This window comes from Phycodurus eques, chromosome 5 (genome assembly GCF_024500275.1).
Source record: "Phycodurus eques isolate BA_2022a chromosome 5, UOR_Pequ_1.1, whole genome shotgun sequence".
In the NCBI taxonomy this organism is placed as follows: Eukaryota; Metazoa; Chordata; class Actinopteri; order Syngnathiformes; family Syngnathidae; genus Phycodurus; species Phycodurus eques.
The window spans coordinates 31,108,942-31,131,242 of NC_084529.1; the positions used below are offsets into that span (position 1 = coordinate 31,108,942).

Here is a 22,301-nt window from a genome sequence, read left to right on the forward strand (position 1 = left end):
GCTTGCTGTCGCTCCCTCGCAGACGTGTACGTGCGTGCGAAAGCGCTCTCGGCGCGCACACCGAGCAGGGGTCGTCCTTCCAGCGGCGCAGGAATGTCAGACGACACGTGGCCCCAAACGTCACGTGATCTCAAATGCCCCAAAAGAGAGAAGACGCATACAGACCACTTACCTACATACAGAGATTCACTTTGTGGTACGTAACGAGTCACTCCTTTTGCTTGAACTTAAAAGGGAATCAGTTTTCTTATCCTAAAGCAAGATAGAGGTCCGTCACAATGAGGTGTTGAATACGTGCCGACCACAGAAGAACAGGCCAGGTTGTGGTTTCCGTTAGAGGGCCGAATACCGCGAAGTTAGTCATGCCGGCACGTGAAAAAGGGAGAGAGAAATGTAAAAGAAGAAATAACAATGTCGAGGGAGGAAATGAGAGCGCGTGAGATGAGGGTGAAGCGAAGGGTCTGCCGGATTTGTTTTTCCTTGGAAAAGGAGGGAAAGAGAGGGGGAGGAGCAGCGCTGGCGTTGTGCCTCTTGACCTACATGACTCAAATCCCACTCCTCTTCTTTTCAGTTTGTTGCCATTAGCGGGAGATGACTTCCTCTCTCAACTCCTCCCTTCCCCGTCTATCTTTGTCCCCAAATTCTTCGTCTCGCTCTGTGTTTTTGTGCTTTTTTTGGGGGGTCCCGTATGTGTTCAATTGATCTACATTCTTCTGTAACATGAACCTGAGGAATTTCCAAAGACTGCTGCCCATTCTGCACTCTTTGCAGAAGAGTGCAGAATGCTTACAGTCCTTCACATTCGCCTCCTGTGGATTCTTACTTTTATATTCAACTTTATTTGTAGTTTTGTACACTTGAGCAGTTTTATATTCCAAAAGAGTTCATGCATGCAGAGCATGTTGTGTATCGGGGCCTGCACGCTCCTGGGTGGAGTTTGTTACAAAATGGAGAATAAAATTCACTGGTGAATGTTAAACGCTGCCGTCTGTTTTATCCCCCCTCCTCGCGTATGTTTTTCATTAACTGGAACACTTTCTTTCCTAGACTGGTTCAGAGTGGATTTAATTTTTTCCACCGCAAGAGAGAGCCCTTCCTCGAAAGTGTCCGAACGCACCGTTTCGTACAAGACCAAATGGATTCAACCTGTAAACGTTTTCGCTGTGTACGTTTTGATGTCTTCTAATGCTCTGTCTGTCATATACACAGAGTGCAGCTTGATGTGACTGAAGCTTTTGAGCGAGTACCATTTTTTTTTTACATTCCCCTGCAGACCCGCTTTTTGCACAATTGGTATCCCATTCATTTATTTCCATTCAATGTGATGCCTCGTGTCAGCTAGGATAGGCTTCAGCTCACTCATGACCCCAATGAGGACAAGCAGTATAGAACATGGATGGATTTTTGTTTTAAAAAAGAAAATCATTTTTGGCGCGTGTAGTGTACAGTGTGTGTGTGTGTGTGTGTGTGTGTGCGCTTTCTGTTGTGAGGCAGTGAGCGCCCCTTCCTTTATGTCTTCGTGTCACAGCTGATCAGGATTAGCTCCTGTCGCAGATCATCCATTGCCGCTTCTGCTTCGTGTTCTTCTTGCCCTCACTGTTGTCGTCCTGCGATAGTACGCCTTAACGTGCAGTCTGTCCTCCGTCTTAGCTTGACGTTGAGTTGAGATTAAGGCCAGCGCGGCGCTGCCATCTTCCAGCCATCGACCTGTTCTCTCAAGTTTATCCGCTGCTGAGCGCATAATGGGATCTGCAATCTGCAACCTCCCCAACCTTTTCCTTGTTCCTCCTGTTCAGCACTGAAGCTTTCGAAGGTGACCTGCTGGACTTGAAAGTCTTCATACCTGCCACGCACTTCGTTGTAATTAATGATGAGCTCGCAGTTTCGAAGAAGTTGGGACATTGTGTGCAACGTAAATAAAAACAGAATACAATGGTTTGCAAATCCTTTTCTTCCTACGGGTATATTCAATTGAATACACTACAAAGAGGAGATACAATATTTGAAAGCTGAAATTGATCAACCTCTTCGTTTTGTGCAAATATTCACTGATTTTGAATTTGATGCCAGCAACGCGTTCCAAAAAAGCTGGGACAGGGGCATGTTTGCCCCTGTCCCCCCCCCCCCCCCCCTCCCCCTGTGTTGCATCTATTATCCCTGTAACAACATTCAATAAGCATGTGGGAACTGAGGACACTAATTGCTTTGTCGGTGAAATTCTTTCCCATTTTTGCTTGATGTACAACTTCAGTTGCTCAACAGTCTGGGATCTCCGTTGTCGTATTTTGGATTTCCTAAAGAGCCAAGCTCTTATAACATGCAGAATGTGGCTGGGCATTGTCATGCTAAAGTAAGCAGGGACATCCCTAACAAGACGTTGCTTGGATGGCAGCATATGTTGCTCCAAAACCTGTATGTACCTTCCAGCAATAATGGCCCCTTCACAGATGTGCAACTTACCCCCATACATTACCCTTACATGATGGACTGTGATCTTTGTGTCGATAACAATCCAGATCGTCCTTTTCCTCTTTGGTCCAGAGGACGTGACGTTCATCATTTCCCCCAAAAATGTGAAATGTGGACTCGTCAGACCACAGCACACTTTTGGACTTTGCGTCAGTCCATCTCAGATGAGCTCGGGGCCAGAGAAGCCGGTGGCGTTTCTGGGTGTTGTTGATACGGTGTATGGCTTTTACTTTGCATGGTAGAGTTTGAACTTGCATTTGTAGATGTAGCGACCAACAGTGTTTTGTAACTGGTTTCCTGAAGTGTTCCTGAGACCACGTGGTTTTGAGTGCAGTGCCACCTAAGGGATTGAAGGGTACGGGCATTCATTGTTGGTTTTTGGCTTTGCAAATGATTGATAATGATAATTCTGCGTTTATTCAATTTTGCACACCGTCCCAACTTCATTGGAAATTGAGTTTGTCGATGCACATTAAAGAGGCGCACCTCAATCAAACGGAATATAATGAACAAATTCATTGGAATACATCCATCCATCCGTTCTCTGTTCCGCGGGCCCTCAATGTGCCAGCTCAGCAACTCCGTACACCCGTTGACGAACGTGCATGTGATATGGTGTTCATCCACTCATCAGTTCGATAGACACACCATAGAGGCTTTAATGACCTGTGCTGGGATCACTAACGACGACACAGCTTATACTAACATATCTACTCACAGGTTCTTACGGACTAAAAAAAAAGAATCACACCACACCACTCGTCAGTAGCGCTGCCTTGCTCATTTCCCCACATCCTGCCCTGTCTTATCTTTTCTGTCCTCTATTATCTTGTTCTCTTGGTTATTTATTGGATGTTCTCACCCCAAGTCCCCTTGTCCACTCTGGCCCTCTCTCTGTCCGCTAATACCATTTTCTGTACGGCTGCATTTTCCGTAAGCATCAGAATAAAAAAAAAAAAAAAACCCCAATAAAAATAAACAGAGGGAGTATTTCAAACTCCCCTGTTGCACAGCAAAACTGTCCCAGCGCAAAAAAGGCATACAGATCCACCATTCTGCAAGGCCATGCAGCTGAACAGGACGGCTTTGAAAAAAGAAAACATTTTGTCGCGCTACAAGAAGGCACGCTCTGTTACTGCTCATGCTGTATTTGCTGGTTTTCATTGGATTGTTTTGCATTTCATTCAAATGTTGACTGTAATTATCACTATAATCTACTTTGTTGTTGCGTGTTTCAACTTTACCGCACAAATTCAGGTAATGTCGCCGCCTTAGGAGCAGTCAAAATATTTCAGGTGGTCGAAGTTTCCCTTTTTTGGAAAGTAACGTTATTTTGACGGTCATGCATAATTCATTATCCATACTGTTGAAACTGTTACGGTTGCTTTGGTCTGCATTCTTCATTTCCTCATAAGAAGACAAACTATAGATGTTGCACTTTCCTAAAAAGAAGAGCTTAATGCCCAGATATTCTTTTTTTTTAAACATGCTGTTGTCATGTTCATTTGCAGTTTCTTAAAAAGATGCTCCGAAAGGCTCTTTGAACGTGTACCACACGTGTAGTTAAAATATGATACCAATGTGTGTTCAAATCCTCTGTTTGAGCAAGGCTTTTAATTTCTTGTTCTTGACATCTGTTAAATTGTGAAGCAACTTAGCAACAATAGGATCGTGCCGGTCCCGCTGCGACAACTGTTGAGTACCAATGTTCGAGACTGCTCGAACTTCAATTAGAATGGTGCAAAAGTTTGCAAAATTGTCCGACAAAATCAGGGACATGAAAAGGTCAACTTCAGCAAATGTTTTGCCAGGTGCACGAGAGAACTGGAAAAAAAAAAACCTCCTCCGACGCGTACAGCAGTGTAAATCCTCCATACACGCAGTCGGCACCGGAAATAAGACCTCGACGTTACAATAGTTAATTGTTTTCCCCCACAAAATCAAAATCAACAAGGACGGATGAAGATTGAACCGCACGCCCACATCTCCGGCGCCAGTCCACCTTCCCTGGCGAAGGGAGCAACAGTTTGCGTTGCTTATGTGCGTGCGTCATCACACTTGACTCATCCTCCATCTGGCCCTGAGTCCAGGATTGGGCCTTAACCTTCAGGTGGCGCTCCTTAATCCAGTTAGGCTCGGGCAGCCGCTGTGGAAGATCCCCGCGGAGCCGTGTCACACCGTGGATCTTCTCGACACCAGGGGCATGCAGGGCCGCCTGTAGACCCTCAGGTAGGAAACTACGACGTCTACTTCGGGTGTAGTATTCATGTTGATGATGCTGCCGCCGCTGTGATGACGTAGCGCACGTACTGCCAGACACGAGAGCAGCTTCTTCCCCAGAGATGCGGCCAAGGTGCGATAGCCGTCGGCTCGCCGTTCCGGACGCGCCACACGTGCAAACGCAGCCGTATATTATGAGATTGTCGTCACGCCGCAGTGTTTCTCCACATCGCCCAACCCGATGCAGCGATAGTTGCTTGCACAGAACAGTACAGTACTGCGTATACATTTGCATACTCTAGAATTAGTTTTTTTCTTTTCTTCATATTTTGTCTTATTTGACTTCATTGTTAGTTTAAATATGGCGTATTTAATTACAATGCTCAAAATTTGCACTTTAGAGAATTTCTTTTCTCTATTGTATTATAATATGATCTTTTATTTGTATTTTTTTTTCAGTCTTCTAAGGCATTTGGAGTCCATTTTGATTGACATTTGTTGAGCTTGAACTATAACAGGCAATGATCAAATACTGGACTAAAAACAAAAGCGCATTCGTTACATCGACTTGTTTCCCTTTTGTGAATTCCTGACCGGGTTTGACCACGTCAATAATGTTATCATAAATGTATGAATGTCAGTACAATAGACTGAAAAGAATCCTTTTGAAGCCTTCGAAGGTTAGAGTGGCCCGGCGCCCTGTTGCAGAAGTGGATTATCCTAACAGGCTGACAAACGGTTAGCGTGGACTTCATGCTCAGCACAAATGCAAATCTCCAACCCGATCGGGCTGGTTCTTTTTGTACATTGGAGACCGATCCCCCCCCCCACCCCGCCAGAAACAATTGAACCCCTTCTGGGAAGAAAGCGCCGCGCTTCGCCACCATCATTACGATGTTGCGACTTTTTACCACTTCGCCGCCTACGTAATGCGAATCCTACGCTAGGTGAAACGTTCGAGTAAATGCAAGCGCAAACACCCGATTAAAAACGTGCGTCATCGCATCTCCTCAGCTGCACCGGAGGCCTCCCTGTCCGTCACGTGAATTATCATCGTGATCGTGGACATTCATGTTGCTAAAGGGGCGCGCGCGCGCGTATTTCGACAGGATGTTCAACTGGGTGGTGAAAGTGGTCCCCCATCCCCCCGGATCCCCTCACACAGATGCGGAAATCAATAATCCTGCCGAGGTACACGCATACACAAACACGTGATTGTGCACACTCTCTCATTGGCGGGCTGTACGCCTGTAGTATTGCGAAGGTTCGTGAAGCCAATCAAATTTGGAATTGCACACGCATTCGGACCCCGTACAAACATCTAAATATCCTTTCGACGCTTCTCTGCGTGTCTCCGATTAAACAGGAGTGCTCCAAAAACAGAGTTGGTGAGGATGATCACATAACATATTTGATTCCCTGTGTTGGGGTTAGGATTATTCTAATATCAATTGTGTCCACAGCCAAGAGTCCTCCACTGAAGAGCACAGGTGATGCTTCAGAAGACAGGTAAACTTTCATTTCAAAAAAAAACGACGACGACCTTTCGATGCTTTGTGAACGTCGGTCTTCATGCCCAAGCGCATACGTAGACACGCTGCGGTATGTTATGCTGTCTTGACACCCGCTCGACAGTCAGTGCCAGGCGGGAGTCTTAGGTTGGCTGTCCAATGGCTTTGCCAGCGCCCTGCCTCAGCCCGCTGGCTCCCCTCACCTGGATGGCAAGGTGAGGCGTTCAAGTGCTCCTCTAGTCTACGAATGAATACATTTAGCGATCCTTTATGTAGTTTGCATTTTGTCACGTTTGAGCCTCATTTGTTCAATCAGAAGAAATGTAAACCGTTACATTTCCAAACTGGATGACTTGAAAGACAAATACGTCGACTTGATGATGGATTTTGCAATTAAAATGACATCATCTGTTGCGTCGTAGAGGTTAAACTATTTAGCCTAGGAATCATTCCGTTTTCTTTTTCTCCCTACCAGTCTGTTGGGGATGGAGAAAGGTAAAGTGTGATGCGCTCAGGTGCACGTTGTGTGGATGTTGTTCGAAGGTGAACCGCACCGTGCCTGTGTCCCAGGTCGGGAGTGATGGGCTGGGTCACTCAGAGTCTGACCAAGGTGCTGCCGCAGCCCGACGACAAGTACAGAGAAGTCGACGATGGCAACCAAGAGGCGCACACGGAGGTGAGACGGAAGCGCTCGGCTTGTTCTGAGCCACTGAGCCTCTGAGCCTCTGACGAAAGGCTTCCAAAACCAACCGTGTCACAATTCAGTTTATTATCCCTCCTCTTATAGACCCCAAAACGCTGCCTGCTGTGTGCTCCGTTATTTTAGGTCTTGTCAATTCAAAAATAGTCATAAACAATATGCAACAAACACAATACATAACAGAAATAATAGCAGCAGAAGGAGTTATGTCCTAACTTGTTTTGTTGATCAGTCTGGCCTGCAACGTAAATGGTGGGTTCAAGGAGTTTCCGAGGGGCTTTACCCAGGTTAGGCGACCTTCATTTACTCGACGACTATTTACAGTCAATCGATCTCTCGAGATCTGTTTTCTCTTTGGTCGAACTACAGAAGCCTTTTTGTATTGATTGAATCGAATGAATGGCAACGATGAGGGTTACAGCACTTGAATTAAAAATGAGCGCTCGGGTTCACCTCATGTCCGTGAAGTTATCGTTTCCCCCAAAGTTGTTTGTCCCCTTTCGTTGTCGCAAAGTTCTGCTCGCTTAACTTTTTGACAACAGCAACAGTTTCCTCCACTAGCAAAAATACATCTGTTCCCACATTGTCCTTAACTGAACATTTTCCGAGGCTTTTCGATAGATCAATATAGGTGATGCTAGCATTAGCATTGACGCTAGCTCTAACGGAACTAAGCTAAATGTATAAGCCGTTTTTCATGTTAAAACGTAAGCCTTTTACACGTGCCGTTTTTCTGTGTCTATTACAGGTCTACGAAGTGGAAACCATGCCAGGTATGTTTTGTCTTTATCGGTGTGATAAATAAATACGGGCGGTCCTCAACTTCGGCATTTTGAGTGTAGGAATGATGAGGCAACGCTGACTTACGGCTTTAATTTTTTGTTTTCATTGCATTTTTTTGATTACACATGGCCTGTTTTTTTTGGGGGGGGGGGGGGGGGGAGAGGGGTTGTTGTCATTTTGACCTTACTTCTGCGTTATTGTAGGAGCACTTACAATAGGTTTGTACATAAGTCGTAGCAAACAACCTGTCGGTTAAAAAACGAACAAAAAAAACCCCACCAAAAATGGCCACCCGTTGGTCCGTTTAACGAAATTTGAATACCATTTTGGTATGACTAACAATGAGTAATTAGGAAACAATTGAGTCGTTTGTTGCCTAATTGATAAGTAATCCTCTGGTATCTGTGTGTCCAGATTACGACCCGCTCCCACACATCCCCGTGGTGGAGATGGTGTCAGAAGATGAGGCAGAGGAGGACGACGGTCAATTTGCGTTCCCCTCGACGTGAGCATTGAATCAACTGTCGTCACGCATGTTTGCACCTTCGCAACAGCGACTGATCACGTGAATCCAATTGTCTTTCAGCGTGGTGACGTGGCTCAAGCAGAAGATCCCTCAGCCGGTTCTAGTTCCTCCCGGTTCCGCGCCCATTGAGCCCAAACCCAAAAAGACTCCCCGCTCATCTTTGGACAAAAGTACATACTTTACGTTCCTTGGTGGGAAGACTCACATCTCGAACCTATCTGCGCATCACAGCTGACATTATAGTTTGGTCACTCGCGTTTTTTTCCATTTCATGTCATTTCTGCTGCAGTTCTTTCTCCACCACCTGAATCTCTCAGTGGAATCTCACTGGACACTGACGGCAAGGCCTCAGCGTAGGTTGACCTCCTTTAAAAAAAAAAAAAAAAAAAAAAAGAATATATATAAATAAATCTCCAATGTAAACATAACCATATATATGACCTCTAAAAGTTCCATCGAAATATTAAATATAAATGTCCCATCTAAATGTTTCGGGCTGAACTGAACATTCAGCTAATATGCAAAGAAACGGAAGTACCAAAATAATGCATCATTACAAAAATTACAGTTACAAGTTAGAGGTCACGTTCGTGGTGGAAAGTTTTGGAATGATGTATCCTCATCTCATGTTGTCATGACAAAAAAACGTAGCATTTTAGACGAGTGTCGATTTTTCCAATCCAATGTAAAAGATTTGGATGAAGTGGTTCATGAGAGTGTTTCTCGTCAGGATGGCCGGCTGGTTCGCGTCCAGGCTTGGCTTAAAGATCCCTCAGCCGGTTCTTCCTCAAAATGACATCGAGGTAACTTTTGGCCTTCTCTTTTTTTCGGTGGACCTCTTTTCTTTCCTTCTCCGCACATTGATGCTAACATTGTGTGCTCTGCAATCAGGCCGCAGCTGAGGTTCTAAAGAAAGGTGAGTTTATACTTTGCCCTCGTAATAGAAAATGCCCTCTCCTCGCTCATTTATTCCCTCCGACGGCACAATTCACAGTTCAGTTCAGCCAAGCGGCCGGCACTAGTTGTATTATTTTTGTTGTTTGATTCCGCCGCTCACAGTGCGGCCGTTCGGAGCCTAACTCGGTACCTCTTCTCCTTCTGTTTCAGGGGGGAAGGCGCTGCGAGCCCCTTGAACAGCAGGAGGAGACGACTGGGGGGCGCTCCCGTTCTGACGCATTTAGAGAGACGCATAATGTATCGGCGCCTAGCGCCGAGCTATGTGGCCCTTCTGCAGCTTCGACATACGCATGCAAATATACACAAAAGGCAGCTGAAAAATATTCAACTCACCTTACTGTACTCCTTCCAGTTCAATATGAATGTATAACATTTGTTTAAAGTCATATATTACATGTATGAGTCATACGTTCCCTGTCATTATCTCCGGGTACACCGGCTTCCTCCCGCATTCCAAAATCCAGTTTCTTAGGTTAATTCAAGCCTCGAAATTTCCCACTGGCGCGCATACGAGTGCCAGTCGATTTGGCCCTGCGATTGGCTGGCAACCAGTTCAGGGTGTGCGACGCCTCTCGCCCAAAGTCAGCTGGGTTAGGCTCCAAATCACCCGCAACAGTACGGAAAATGGTTCTGTAATATACATTTCTAATTCTGTTTTAGTCCGTAACGTTGTACATTCGCATGCTTGCCAATAGGTCACATCTCACGGGAACAGACGATTAAAAAGATGTCACTGCATATCATAATGCTCATAATTGAATAACAAATATAATTATGCTGGTACATTCCCCACATTTCTGACTAAATAAAGACAATGAATGTATGCTAAACTTGTTTAAATGGCAGCTATGCATATATTCTATTGTGTTATTTGTTGGACCGCATGTAAAGATTATTTTTATTTAAACCATGTTACATATCTAACCCTATTTACACCAAATACTAAAAGAGACGAACGCCATATAAATATGTCATATTGTATGATTTGATCGAAGCTGAATTCCGTTAGAGGTTGCATGTCCGGTCATAAAAAAGAAAACAATTCAATGTTCTAAAATACCGCGTCGTGAAAAAGGCCTGTTTTGATCCACTTCATTTGTTCCTATGGCCTTGAACTGTGAAATGTTGCCTGTGAATGTGTGCTGTGTTGTTCCAGGGGATGTAAAATATCCTTTCATTCTCAAATTGAAACAAATATGTGAGCAAGCTGTCATGTAAAGATGCTGGGATGAATAAAGTTTCACTGTATGAGATAAAGTGCGAGTTTTCTTGTGTGAGTCACCTTATCTCAACTGCACGCCGTCTATTAGTTCGCTTGCCCCCACAAAATGACCCTTGCCTTCCTTTCTCAGCCTCGACAAAACTCAATCCCGACATGGTGTTAGAAGACGTGGATTCAGACAACGAAGGCCAACACTGCTCAGCCCAGGCGCGGCAGGCCACCACACAGAGGAGACGGTCCGGTTCCTCCGTGGACCTCCGCAGGTGTGCTGAGACAAACCAAGTACCGCAAGCGTCCCATCCAGCCGTCGCTGAAATTCTTCAGGAGGACGCCGAGACCCAAACAGGCCGTTGGACGCCGTTCGTTGAAAGCATCAAGCGGGAGGCCGAGGATGTGGCTTTGGCCACCATGGAGGAACGGTAGGATTGATTCGATTGTGTTATTTCAACCTTGACGGGAGGGCCAGCATTTGAAGGAATCCAAACAGTTAAAAAGTACATTTTCAAATCTGACCAAAGAAGGAACCACGCACAGGTTTCCTACTCTTGCGTGAGAAAAGACAAGAGAAACAAAATCTGACATTGGATCACGTATGTTGTTAGTTTGCTGCAGGAGCGCGTGGAGATGGCCGCCATGGCCGCAGAAGTGGCGAGGCAGACGGCCGAGATGGCCGTACGACAGCTGGCCAGCGAGGGTCAGTCCTTCAAACTCTCACTGGGGAGCCAAGAGCTGCTGGAAGAGCCTGACGCAGAGTATGTGGTCCTTTTCTTCAGCTTGCGTGTACGCGCCAGGTTGAAACATGACGTGACGTGACGTGCTCGGATTGCAAGTTTCACATGAAGACAGACAAGTAAATAATCAAAAAGAAGGTTTACGTCAAGTCACTGCGGGACCCTTCGATGTGACTATTACCGTACAAACTCATATACCGGTACACGCTGTGTGGTCAGTGGAATTTACTTTTAAACTCAATATTTTCAGCCATCCATACGAGCATAGAGTCATAAGGGTCGTTCGTGGGTGATCTATCATGAATTTGTCACACGTAAGGAAGCAGAGTCACGGCAACGGCAAAAATAAGCCGATGCAATCCAATGTTTGACTAAATTGAGGTCAATTCAAAATGGGTTTCGCCCTCCGCTTCGACCTCAGTCAGTACGCCGATCCCGTTCCAAATCCTGCGGGTGTCTCGTTACGTGACCTGTGCGCAGGCGGCCTCGGCCTCACAGCGATATCGTGTCCTAGCGACCGCAGCTTCCCCTGGCAACAGCCTCGTCCGCCCTCCCCCTCTTTCACGCACCAGCCTTCCCTTCCTCCGTCCCCATGGTTCCCACGGTAACCCCCACACCTGACACACGAAAGGAGAAAGACACACATTAAAACGGAATATTTAGACTGCTGTTTGACTATATCTTAAGGAATTATTTTTTTTAATAACCTGGAATCTTGATTTTAATAATCAGATGCTGGACAGATTTACTTCCAAAACAAAAGCATCATGAACATTGACAGATAAAGTGAGTATTGCGTGAAACGTGAGCACAGTCTTATGCCACCGGCCGATGCTTAGTATTGAATCCTCGTCTTACGTTGACACTTTGATCATTTAAATATTGACATCTTGGTGTTTCATGTGATAGCTTAAATCACCTCTTGCGACTGATGATGGTGCATTGCATGAACGCTGGGCGAAAGTGGAGAAAGTCCATGTATTATGACATGCCTTTTTCACTAGGAAAGTAATTTCCATATGGGGACTGTCTGGATACTATACCGTCTTAAGTCTGCTGTGATATTATACGTCACATTCTGTTTTTTAAATTACATAATACAATACCAATATCAATGACTCTGATGTCAAAAAAAAAAAAAAAAAAAGAACAGCAAAGGCAAGAAAGAAAATGATAGCAAAAAAACAAATTTGTTTTGCATAGTTTCCCCACTTTCAGTGTTTAAGATCATCAAACACTTGCAAATATCAGACAAAGATAAACCAAGGGAACATAAAGTGCAGCTTTTAAATGGTAATTTCATTTATGAAGCAAAATAACAAAACAAAACAAAACAATTCAGTTACCTAACCCTGTGTGAAAAAGTAATGGCCACCTAAACCGAATAACTGGTTGGGCCATCCTCACCAGACAAATCAAACATTTTCCATAAGCAGCAAAGAGTCTTTCACATCTCTGTGGAGATATTTTGGCCTACTCTTCCTGGAGTGGTTTCCAACATGAATGGCCTTTTTAAGGTCATGCTACAGCATTTCAATCAGATTCAAGTCCGGACTTTGACCAGGCCACTCCAAAACCTCCAAAGCCATTCGGAAGTTGACTTGCTGGTGTGTTTTGGATTGTTGTCCGGCCGAGGAACCCAAATGCTCTCCAGCTTGAGGGCGCAAACCGATGGCCGAACATTCTCCTTCAGGATCATCTGGTAAAGAGCAAAATCCATGGTTCCGTCAATCACAGCAAGTTGTCCAGGCCATGAAGTAGTGTAGTGTAGTATATTAATGAAAGAAATTGAGAAATATGGCATGCGAGGTCTGGTGTGCAAGTTGATCAAATTTTGCTTGGAAGAAAGATTTCAATATGTCCCATTTCATAATGAATACTCAAATCAATTAAATATCACTTGTCGGGTCCGCCAAGGATTTGGTCTGGGCCCCGAGTTATTTATACTATTTATCAATGATACCCGCAATGTAGCTACATTCAAATGTGTCTTATCTGTTTTGTCATGAACACTGACCTTAACTGAAGCGACGCCGGTCTGCAGTTCTTTAGCTGATGTCCTGGGTGCCTTTGTTCTGGATGAGTCGCCGCTGTGCTCTTGGGGTCATTTTTGTAGGCAGGCCACTTCTGGGAAGGTTCACCACTCTCCCATGTTTTCTCTATTTGTGGATAATGGCTCGCACTGTGGTTTGCTGGAGTCCTAAAACATGAGCAATAACCTTGTAACCATTTCCAGACTGATAGCTGTCAATTACTCTTCCTTTGGATCGTGGCCTTTTCTTGTATCTTTTTCAGATTTGTTGGCCAACTTCATTTTGTCAGACAGGTTCCGTCCGTGTAAGTGATTTCTTGATTGAACAGGTCAGGAGGTAATCAGGCGTGGGTGTGGTCAGTGAAAATCAACCCAAAAATGTGATTAGCCACAGTTAATTCATGATTTAACAATGGGCGCAATTGATTTTTCACACAGGGCCGGATCACTTTGAATAGTTCTTTTTTCCTTAATAAATAAAAGTCACCTTTCAAAAACTGCATTTTATGCTTATTTGGGTTATGTTTGTGTTAAATGTACATTTGTACGATTGTTTTAAACATTAAAGTGGGGAAACTATGCAAACCATCCATCCATCCGTTCTCAATACCGCTCATCCTGTTCAGGGTTGCACGGCACCGGAGCCGATCCCAGCCGACTTCGGTCGAAAGGCGGACTACGCCCTGAAATGGTCGCCGGTCCAACTGGGCACCAGTCAGTCGCTGGGCACATATAGACAACCGTACACGCTCGCGTTCACGTCATTGATGAGTGGGAACTGAGCCGGGAGCGTGCCCGGACCAAAGTCAGGCGAATGTACCACTACACCCTCAGTGACACCATACAAACCGTGCCGTAGCCGCCAAAAACAATTTAAAAATACGAATAATAATAATTTGAGAAGGAGGCACCTATTTTTTCATGCCACTGTAATATCAACTCCAAACAAAAGAATCCGGTTTCACCCGCCACTGGCACACAGTTGCGCCGCCTGCCACGCTGGATTGACAGTACGCCAGTCATGAAAATAGCGCTCCATGTCTCCAAATCGTTTACATCCTTTACACAACTCTCCATGTATAGAGATATGACAACGCTACCGTCAATCATAGGCTCAAGGTCAACATAAACAGGAGAGGGTTTAGTTGTAAAAACATTAGAAACATTAGAAATAATGCTTTCTGATGCAGAAAAGAGGAGCTTCTTGCCGTTGAAGAGCAGGAGGACAGCCAAGCTGAGGAGCAAACCATTATTGATGAAGGTATAGAATAGCACACACAGGCCTAAATTGCACTTAAGCACGCACACGCTTCACTACAAGGACATTTCCACATACTTAATAGTTGCATCGTATCATAACGCTAACTTTTTTATTCCGTGTCATCCAAAGTGAAAACCAAGCAAGAGCCCGAAGAGGAGGCCGAGCCACGAGCGATATCCCCCCCCGCCCCGCCGAGACCCCAACCAGTGAAGGCTTTTGAGCCGGAGCGTGTTCAACAAGTAGCGGTCCAAAGCCAGGAAGAGGAGGTTGCACAAGTTGAGCCTGTAACCCAGCAGCCACAGAAGGCTGAGGAAGACGCTCAGGACGCCAAGAGTGCTGAAAAGGTAACGGGGACACATGCGGTGAAGTGAATAATCCTGAATAATTGAGAAATCAGTCACGGCTTGGGTCTTTGTCGCTCAACATTCGTTGCCCGTTCGTTTGTGTGCGCCAAACAAGTTCCATGAATTTAAATTTGAATGTGTTTAGTGGGGAAGAAAAATGTGTTTTTTTTTTTTTTTTTTTACAAATGTTCTTCTGGATGAAGAAACAAAAATTGCAATAGACAAACGCACAACGACACTCAAGAGTAGTCTTCCCACAAGAGCGTAATCGTCATAGGGGGATCACCTTCATATTTTCTCCCATCTTGGCTTCCTGTGGGTATAAAAAAAAGGAAGTGTCATAGAATATGATTGATTTGTGTGTTTTTTGCAGGAGGATGCCACTGAAGACGAGTGTGGGGGTAAGCGTTAGTCGCTCGGATGCGGCTCGTCCAGTAGATCACTCTTGTAAAGTGCTCGCCTTCTATCGGCTGCTGTTTTGCTCGTAGACGGCAATAGACGACATTATTGTACAGAACGGGAATGTATTGAACGATAGCTTGAGCTCCTCTCAAAACGGAGACGGACATGATTGATGACAGGATATCTCTGCTATCCACTTGTCTCCTCTGTAGCGCCAGTAAACTGCAATGCATTTAAGAGCTGCCTGATGCGCATCCCTCACACCTCAGAGTGCCTGGGCAATATCAACGCTTTCTTCAAAGAGAACGGCATCTCCCGTCCCAAGATCCCCCCCGTGCCTAAACTACCCGCCCAGCTGTCCGACATCACCGAGCATTTACCCTCTCTGCCGCCCGAGCTGCGCCAAGAGCTCTCTCAGATCCGACTCACGCAGGTGCCTCGAAACGTCGCCCGCGGTCTGAGAGAGCTCTTGCCCGAAGCCTCCACGGCCGCCTCCTCGGTCGGTTCGGGTCTGACCGCGGTGTCCCGGCGCTTGTCAAACATTCCTCAGAAGCTCTCCCAGTTTACCGGCAGAACGCAGGAGTACCTCGGCAACATCCGGAGCCGCCTCAACAGCCTTATGCCTCAAGATGCCTAAGAAACGACCACAACAACAGCAAAAACAAAAGCAGGACTTCGAACTCAATCCTTTTGCTAGACGAGGCCCTCTCCCTCCTCATCACCATCACCATCAGCTCCGCTCCCGCTCCCCGTCTCCGTCCTCGCCCAACGGCAGTGCCCTTGACTTGCCAAATGTCCCCGCCTACCCCCGCCTGCCGCCAATTGTCAGCCCCCCGTCAAAGCGACTCCACTTGCTGCCCCGCCCGCTTTCAGGTCTCTCTAACCCAGCCTTCTTCATTGAAGATGACTCCCACATTTCGCCGATAAGATGTTCAGGTGAATCAGTAGAACGCAAAATTTAACTTCTTCTAGTCTTTCATTATCTTGCAGGAAAATTTGTTTGGTGGTTCACTCACCTGCCTGCAGCATGTGTTCAGTACTCACTTAGTCACGGTGTGAATGGGAGCGTGAATGTTTTTCTGCCTCTACAGTATACGGTATGTGTCCTACGATCGACTGGCGACCGCCAGTCCAGGGTGTACCCGCCTTGTGCCCCAAGTCAGGTTGTATAGGCTCCCTAAGAACCTAATAATAATGAACAGAATGCTGCAGGAAATTCATAATTCAAAGTGTTGCAGTATGAGCCTTTTGAAGAGTTCATCTCTAAAATTGTATAGTATAGTACTTGTGGTGATGCTATTCCATCACTGTGTCCCAAAAAACCCTCCTCTACTCAAACAAGAAATATGGATATTTCTAATGTTTTGACCTCCTTCACACTGCTCAAGACGACATACAGCATTTTGTCCTTAAAGAGGGAGGCGGAGCTTTGCCAGATGACTCAGACTGATTAGTTTATGAGATGAGCTATCAGGATCCACTTATAGATGGTCTAAATCAGAGGTCCTCAAGTATTATGTCCTTTTCTAAGCCCCACCAGCTCTGCTTGTGACCTGCTACGCTGCATGCATTTGTGTGTTATATTTTTCTCTGTGTAGCTTTCCTACCTCGTCGCTCTCTTTTTAACATACCACGTGTCACTTGCCCCCGTAAACTTCCACAGAGAGTTCACGACTCAGCCTCCGTCCAGCTGTCAATGTTGAGGATGTCGACTCGCACAGCGAGCGAGCCGGGGAGGGCGAACGGGAAGAACTCCTCACCCCTCAGGACCCCAAACTAACAACCCTGACTGTCCCTGTGACCCCGACAGGAGGTCGACAAAGGTGTGCATTGCAGACAACAAAATAATTGCGTTAAAGTCTGTATTTACTCAATAGTGGCGGAGGACATCAACTGAAAGCAGCAAGCAAGTCTTTTTTTTATTTTTTTTTAATTTTTTTTTCCCCCAACCTGCTCTGTTTGTCAGTTTTGTCATGCGTTAACACCCGATAGCCTGCAGTTTGAGAGTGGACAAAAAGCAATAACAATATCCAGCAGCAGCTGGTATGTAGTTCGAGAGAAGATCGGGTACTATAACGGACACGATAATAAATCATAACTATTTGTTTATATGTTTTTTATCCTCTCCCCACATATAGCCACTATTTGAGGAACTACGGTCTATAACTGCAATGCAAGATTTCTTTTGTTTGTTTTGTTTTAAATGTTCACCGTCTCTAATGAGTGCACTGAATGTGCTTCTTTGCATCGGCGGCAAAGGAGATAACGAGTAAGAAGGGCGCATGGATTGTTTGAATTGTAGCTGTCTGTTCTCTATGTTTGTTGACTGTAATAAGCCCTGCAGTGAACTATAGACACACGCACACCTTCAATGCATGTCTGTCATGAAACGTAGCTTCACATGGATACATCACTGCAGTGACGTGCTGTGAGGATCATGGCTAATGAGGCGCTGACAATTGTCAGTTTTAAATTTAAAAAAAAGTTTTAAAAAAAAATGTTTTTTTTTGGCCAATCTGACTTTATCAATAGGGTCAGATTTTCACATTTTTGAGTCAAACCGAGTGGCACATTTGCTGTTGAGTTAGCGGTCTGACATTACAAACTGGTAAACTGTTATTTTCTGACCGGATTTTTAACGCAGATATTTAAAGTGTCTGTATGGGAACCAAAACATGTCTTGTAAAGTTGACACGCCACAGAGAAGAATGTTTGCTAAATTTCAATGAATTAAAAAAAGAAGATCAAATGAATAATAATAAAAAATAATAAAATATCACCATCCATGTAAAATAAGACTCTAAAATCAGGAAAATTAAGCCCCGCCCTCGAGCTGCAGGACTGTGTGGGTGTGTCCGCTGAAGTCTCTGGAGATGAGACCCTCACCTGTCAATCAAATATGTTCGCTACTGTAGTCAGCTACTATCTGAACAACTTGTGTCGCTGTGTTCATAATAGTAATAATTAATAATGCATTACCTTTAAAGAGCGCTTTTCGAAGCACTCAAAGACCCTTTACAATTTCATGCATTATTCATTCACTCCTCAGTCACACCCTGGTGGTGGTGAGCTACTTATGTAGCCACAACTGGCCGAGGGCAGTCTGACGAAAGCGTGGCTGCCATTCTGCGCCTACGGCCCCTCCGACCACCACCAAACATCCAACCACATTCATTCGTAGGCGATGCGGGTTAAGTGTCTTGCCCATGGACACAACAATGACAATCGCTCGGGCATGGATAGGAACCGATGCCCCTCTGGTCGAAGGGGGTAGGCATTCCCTCTGCGCCACGCCGCCCATCGTGTGTTTATTAAACAACTCACTTTCCAGTTTCTCTCTTATGTGGGCAGGGGACCCACACACAACAACACCGAGCGAGTGTCTGTAAACGTTATATTGGAGACGCCAATTAATTACAAACCTTCTCATCTGCGTTAGTGATGCATTCCACAATTTTAGGTGAGGCTGCTGCAATTTGTGTTTTGCCTATGTATTTGTTTGAACAGGAAAGATGCAATTTCAGCAAATATGACTACCAAATGTTGGACATTACTGGATGAAAACAATCTATATCAATATTTGTGTAATGTTTGTGAATGTTTCCGTCTTCATGATGCCTCTCCTCTCCTGACTGCACGTCCTTGCATCACTGCTTCCTTGTCTGGATGTGAAACATTTCTGTCCACAATCTGAGGATAAGCAAATCAATTGCAATTTCATTCAAGAATGAATCAGCATTGTTTTGTAACGAAGTGGTTCACATTTTCCTTGTTTATAAATTGCTGTCTTTGGTTTCAGTGTCCTGCAGATCCCATTGGGTTTGTGTGTGTGTGCATGCGTGCACACAGGATGTACACAAAATAACTTTAAAACAAATATGTTAAGGACAATGTGACACTCTGGTCTTTGCAGAACACAATTTGGTTTAATGTGATGTTAAAATGAGTTGGAAAGCTTTTTTCTTTTGCTGTTGTCATTTGTTGTGGTTGTGTCAAAGTCAGTGTGATTTTAGCGACTGTCTGTCAGCATAAAGAGGCAAAAGTCAATAAATGGATGCATCAGCCTTACATTCTGGCCGCATCAATGTGTTGACTACATGTGACGGAGTTGTTGTTTTTTTTTCCTTTTTTTTCCTCTTATCCCCTTGATTTTTGTCTCTGGATATTTCCTTGCTGCAACCATGCCCAACACTAGTGAAGGAAATCGTAGGACTATCCGGACAAAGGTGTAAGACCTTTCATGAATAATCTATCTGGTTCCAGGGTCCATTATACTGCAGCCACTTCATGCTGTCCCCTACCTCCTGTGTGCATCCATCACAGTGTCATTTGCAACAGTGTCATTTGTAACTGTGAAAGAGTAACAGACCTGTCTCAAACTATTCGTAGTTATAACAGTAGGCCGCGGCAATCTCAAAGTGAAGATGACGATGATGAGGAAGCAAGCATCCCTGTCAGAGCCTGGCCCAGCCAGTCCAGCATCCGCAGCACCGATGACCCGTGAGTACCGTACAGCCACACGCATACGGAACCCGCACCCCTTTGATGACTTGCGTCTTTATTTGGAAGCTCGCGAGAACGTCCGTCATCATCCGCCAGTCAGACCAACACGGCGGTCAATGAGCGTCTTCAGGAGCTCGTCCGCATGTTTAAAGAGAGGACGGAGAGAGCAAAAGAGAAACTCATAGATCCTGACAGCTCCGATGAGGACGGCATCACCCCCTGTGAGTGACATTGTTTTCATATCTACAGTGGATATAGATAACACTCCTCCCCATGTCCTGTGTCGCCAGCTCCTCCAAAGGCCCCAGCGCCGCAGCCTGCTCCTGCTATTCAGCCTGCGGACAAGGAGGATGCCGAAGAGCTCCCTGGTCTTTCGAGTGGAAAAGCCGAGAGTGAGGCAGAGGAGGAGAAGTCCGACCGCCAGGTGAAATCCCCCCGACGGGCACGAGGCTATGCGCGCTACCGCTTCCCCACCAGCATTGACCCCTTCACCAGTGAGAAGACCCTCCTTTCCCTCCTTTGTTTCCACCAGCAATGCGCCTCTATGCAGTCGTAGGATGCTCTGGCTTAGCATGGGCCAAAATTCCAAAGATAAGATCCTACTGTTTTGTGACGTCATTATGGTCTCTCAGCGTCCCTCTCTCGTGTATGTCTTTTCCCAGACTTGATGTACGTGCTGTGGATGTTCTTGGTGTGTTTGGCATGGAATTGGAGCGTGTGGTTCATCCCACTGCGTTGGGCCTTCCCCTACCAGACGCCAGCCAATATTTACTACTGGCTGCTGACCGACTACCTTTGTGACCTTATTTACATCCTGGACATCACTGTCTTCCAACCACGCCTGCAGTTTGTCCGCGGAGGGGACATTGTTGTGAGTGCAATATTCCATAATTGATTCCTATCTCATGGTGCAGATTCTATTTTTGTCTTTTTAAAAAAAAATTTTTTTTACATACATTCTGAGTCAACCTTGGGAAATTGTAATCGTATATGTTGTATTTTCTTCCCAGTGTGACACAAAAGAAATGAGAAAAAATTACGTGAAAACAAAACGTTTCAAGGTGAGTGTTATATGTTTAGTCACTTGTAATAATAGGTTTTGGCAGTTGTCTGTATATGTATGTAGATATGAACATTTCCAGTAAATGTCTACAAAGTATTAATAAGAATTTATACTGAGGAATTCTATAAATACTGTATTAAAATTCTGATATTTTTTATTTGAATTACAGAAGATTGTTTATTTTTTTAACATTAACTTCTTTGCCACAACCCTAATGGGAAAGAGTGGAATAGTTAAGTGTATGGATGAATGTGTGGACTGATGGATGGATTTACTACTTTGGTTTATTTGTGAATTGTGTTTTCATCTGGTTCTTTAATTGAAATAAATAAATAAATAAAAACATAAAATAAAAAAAATAAAAAAAAAAAAAAAATATATATATATATATATATATATATATATATATATATATACACACACACACACAGACCCTTTCTCCAAAAAATGTTATATCATGGAAAAGTTTCTTTATTTCCATAATTACATTCAAAAAGTTAAACTTTCATAGGTTATGGATTCGGGGCCCACAATCTAAAAAATTTCAAGTATTTATTTGTTTATTTTTTCATCATTTGGGCTTCCAGCTAAAAAAAAACCCACAAAATCAGGAATCAGAATTTTCTAGAGCTGCCAATGAGTCTTTCACATCTCTGTGGAGATATTTTGGCCTCCTCTTCCTTGCAGAATTCAGCAACATTTTATTTTATTTATTTATTTTTTAGCATGAACGGCCTTTTAAGGTCGTTCCACTGCATTTCAATCCGATTCAAGTCTGGACTTTGACGAGGCAACTCCAAAACCTTTCTTTTGGTTTTTCAAGCCATTGAGAAGTTGACTTGCTGGTGTGTTTTGGATCGTTATCCCGCTTCAGCTTGAGGTCACGAACTGATGGCTGAACATTCTCCTTCTGTTAAAGAGCAGAATTCATGGTTCCAGCAATCACAGCAAGTCGTCCAGGTCCCGAAGGAGCAAACAGCCCAAGAACATCACACTACCACCACCATGTTTGACTGTTGGTATGATGTTCTTTTTCTGAAATGCTGTGCTACATTTATGCCAGATATAACAAGACACACCCCTTCCAAAAAGCTCAACTTTCATCCCGTCAGTCCATATAATATTCTCCCAAAAGTCTTCGGAATCATTCAGATGTTTTTTGGCTAAAGTAAGACAAGTCAGCAGTGGTTTTGGCCTTGAACCTCTGCCATGGATGCCATTTTTCCCCAGTCGCTTCCTTATTGTTGTGTCATGAACACTGCCCTTTACTGAGGCAAGGGAGGCCTGCAGTTCTTTACAAGTTGTCCTGGCCTCCATGATGAGTCATTGCCGTTCTCTTGGGGTAATCTCTGTAGGCCGGCCACTCCTGGGAAGGTTCACCACTGTTCCATGTTTTCTCCATGTTTCTTCCAGGCTGATAGATGTCAACTGTCAAATGTAATAACAAGTTTAAATATCTCTGAAAACTGAGAGGCAGCATGGTGGTCGACTGGTTAGCACATCGGCTTCACAGTTCTGAGGACCCGGGTTCAAATCCGGCCTCACCTGTGTGGAGTTCGCATGTTCTGCCTGTGCCT

The 22,301-nt window shown here is 44.7% G+C and overlaps 1 protein-coding gene across 14 annotated transcripts in view; it reads left to right on the top strand.

The window, feature by feature from the left end:
* Nucleotides 1-128: 128 nt before the first annotated feature.
* LOC133402489 (cyclic nucleotide-gated cation channel beta-1-like) overlaps nt 129-22,301 on the top strand; it is a 31,238-nt gene continuing 9,065 nt past the window's right edge. For 5 of the 14 annotated variants that reach the window (XM_061676269.1, XM_061676274.1, XM_061676283.1 and 2 more), the window contains exons 1-24: nt 142-196; nt 1,048-4,698; nt 5,799-6,077; nt 6,153-6,198; nt 6,325-6,415; nt 6,676-6,695; nt 6,771-6,876; nt 7,649-7,673; nt 8,098-8,188; nt 8,270-8,400; nt 8,499-8,562; nt 8,940-9,012; nt 9,101-9,125; nt 10,519-10,807; nt 10,991-11,140; nt 14,342-14,412; nt 14,542-14,756; nt 15,130-15,157; nt 16,822-16,981; nt 19,548-19,658; nt 19,728-19,882; nt 19,952-20,155; nt 20,324-20,532; nt 20,672-20,722. In XM_061676269.1, the coding sequence (XP_061532253.1) occupies nt 5,855-6,077; nt 6,153-6,198; nt 6,325-6,415; nt 6,676-6,695; nt 6,771-6,876; nt 7,649-7,673; nt 8,098-8,188; nt 8,270-8,400; nt 8,499-8,562; nt 8,940-9,012; nt 9,101-9,125; nt 10,519-10,807; nt 10,991-11,140; nt 14,342-14,412; nt 14,542-14,756; nt 15,130-15,157; nt 16,822-16,981; nt 19,548-19,658; nt 19,728-19,882; nt 19,952-20,155; nt 20,324-20,532; nt 20,672-20,722 (2,538 nt within the window). In that variant the 5' untranslated portion in view covers nt 142-196; nt 1,048-4,698; nt 5,799-5,854. The other 9 variants (XM_061676277.1, XM_061676270.1, XM_061676279.1 and 6 more) reach the window with 9 other exon arrangements.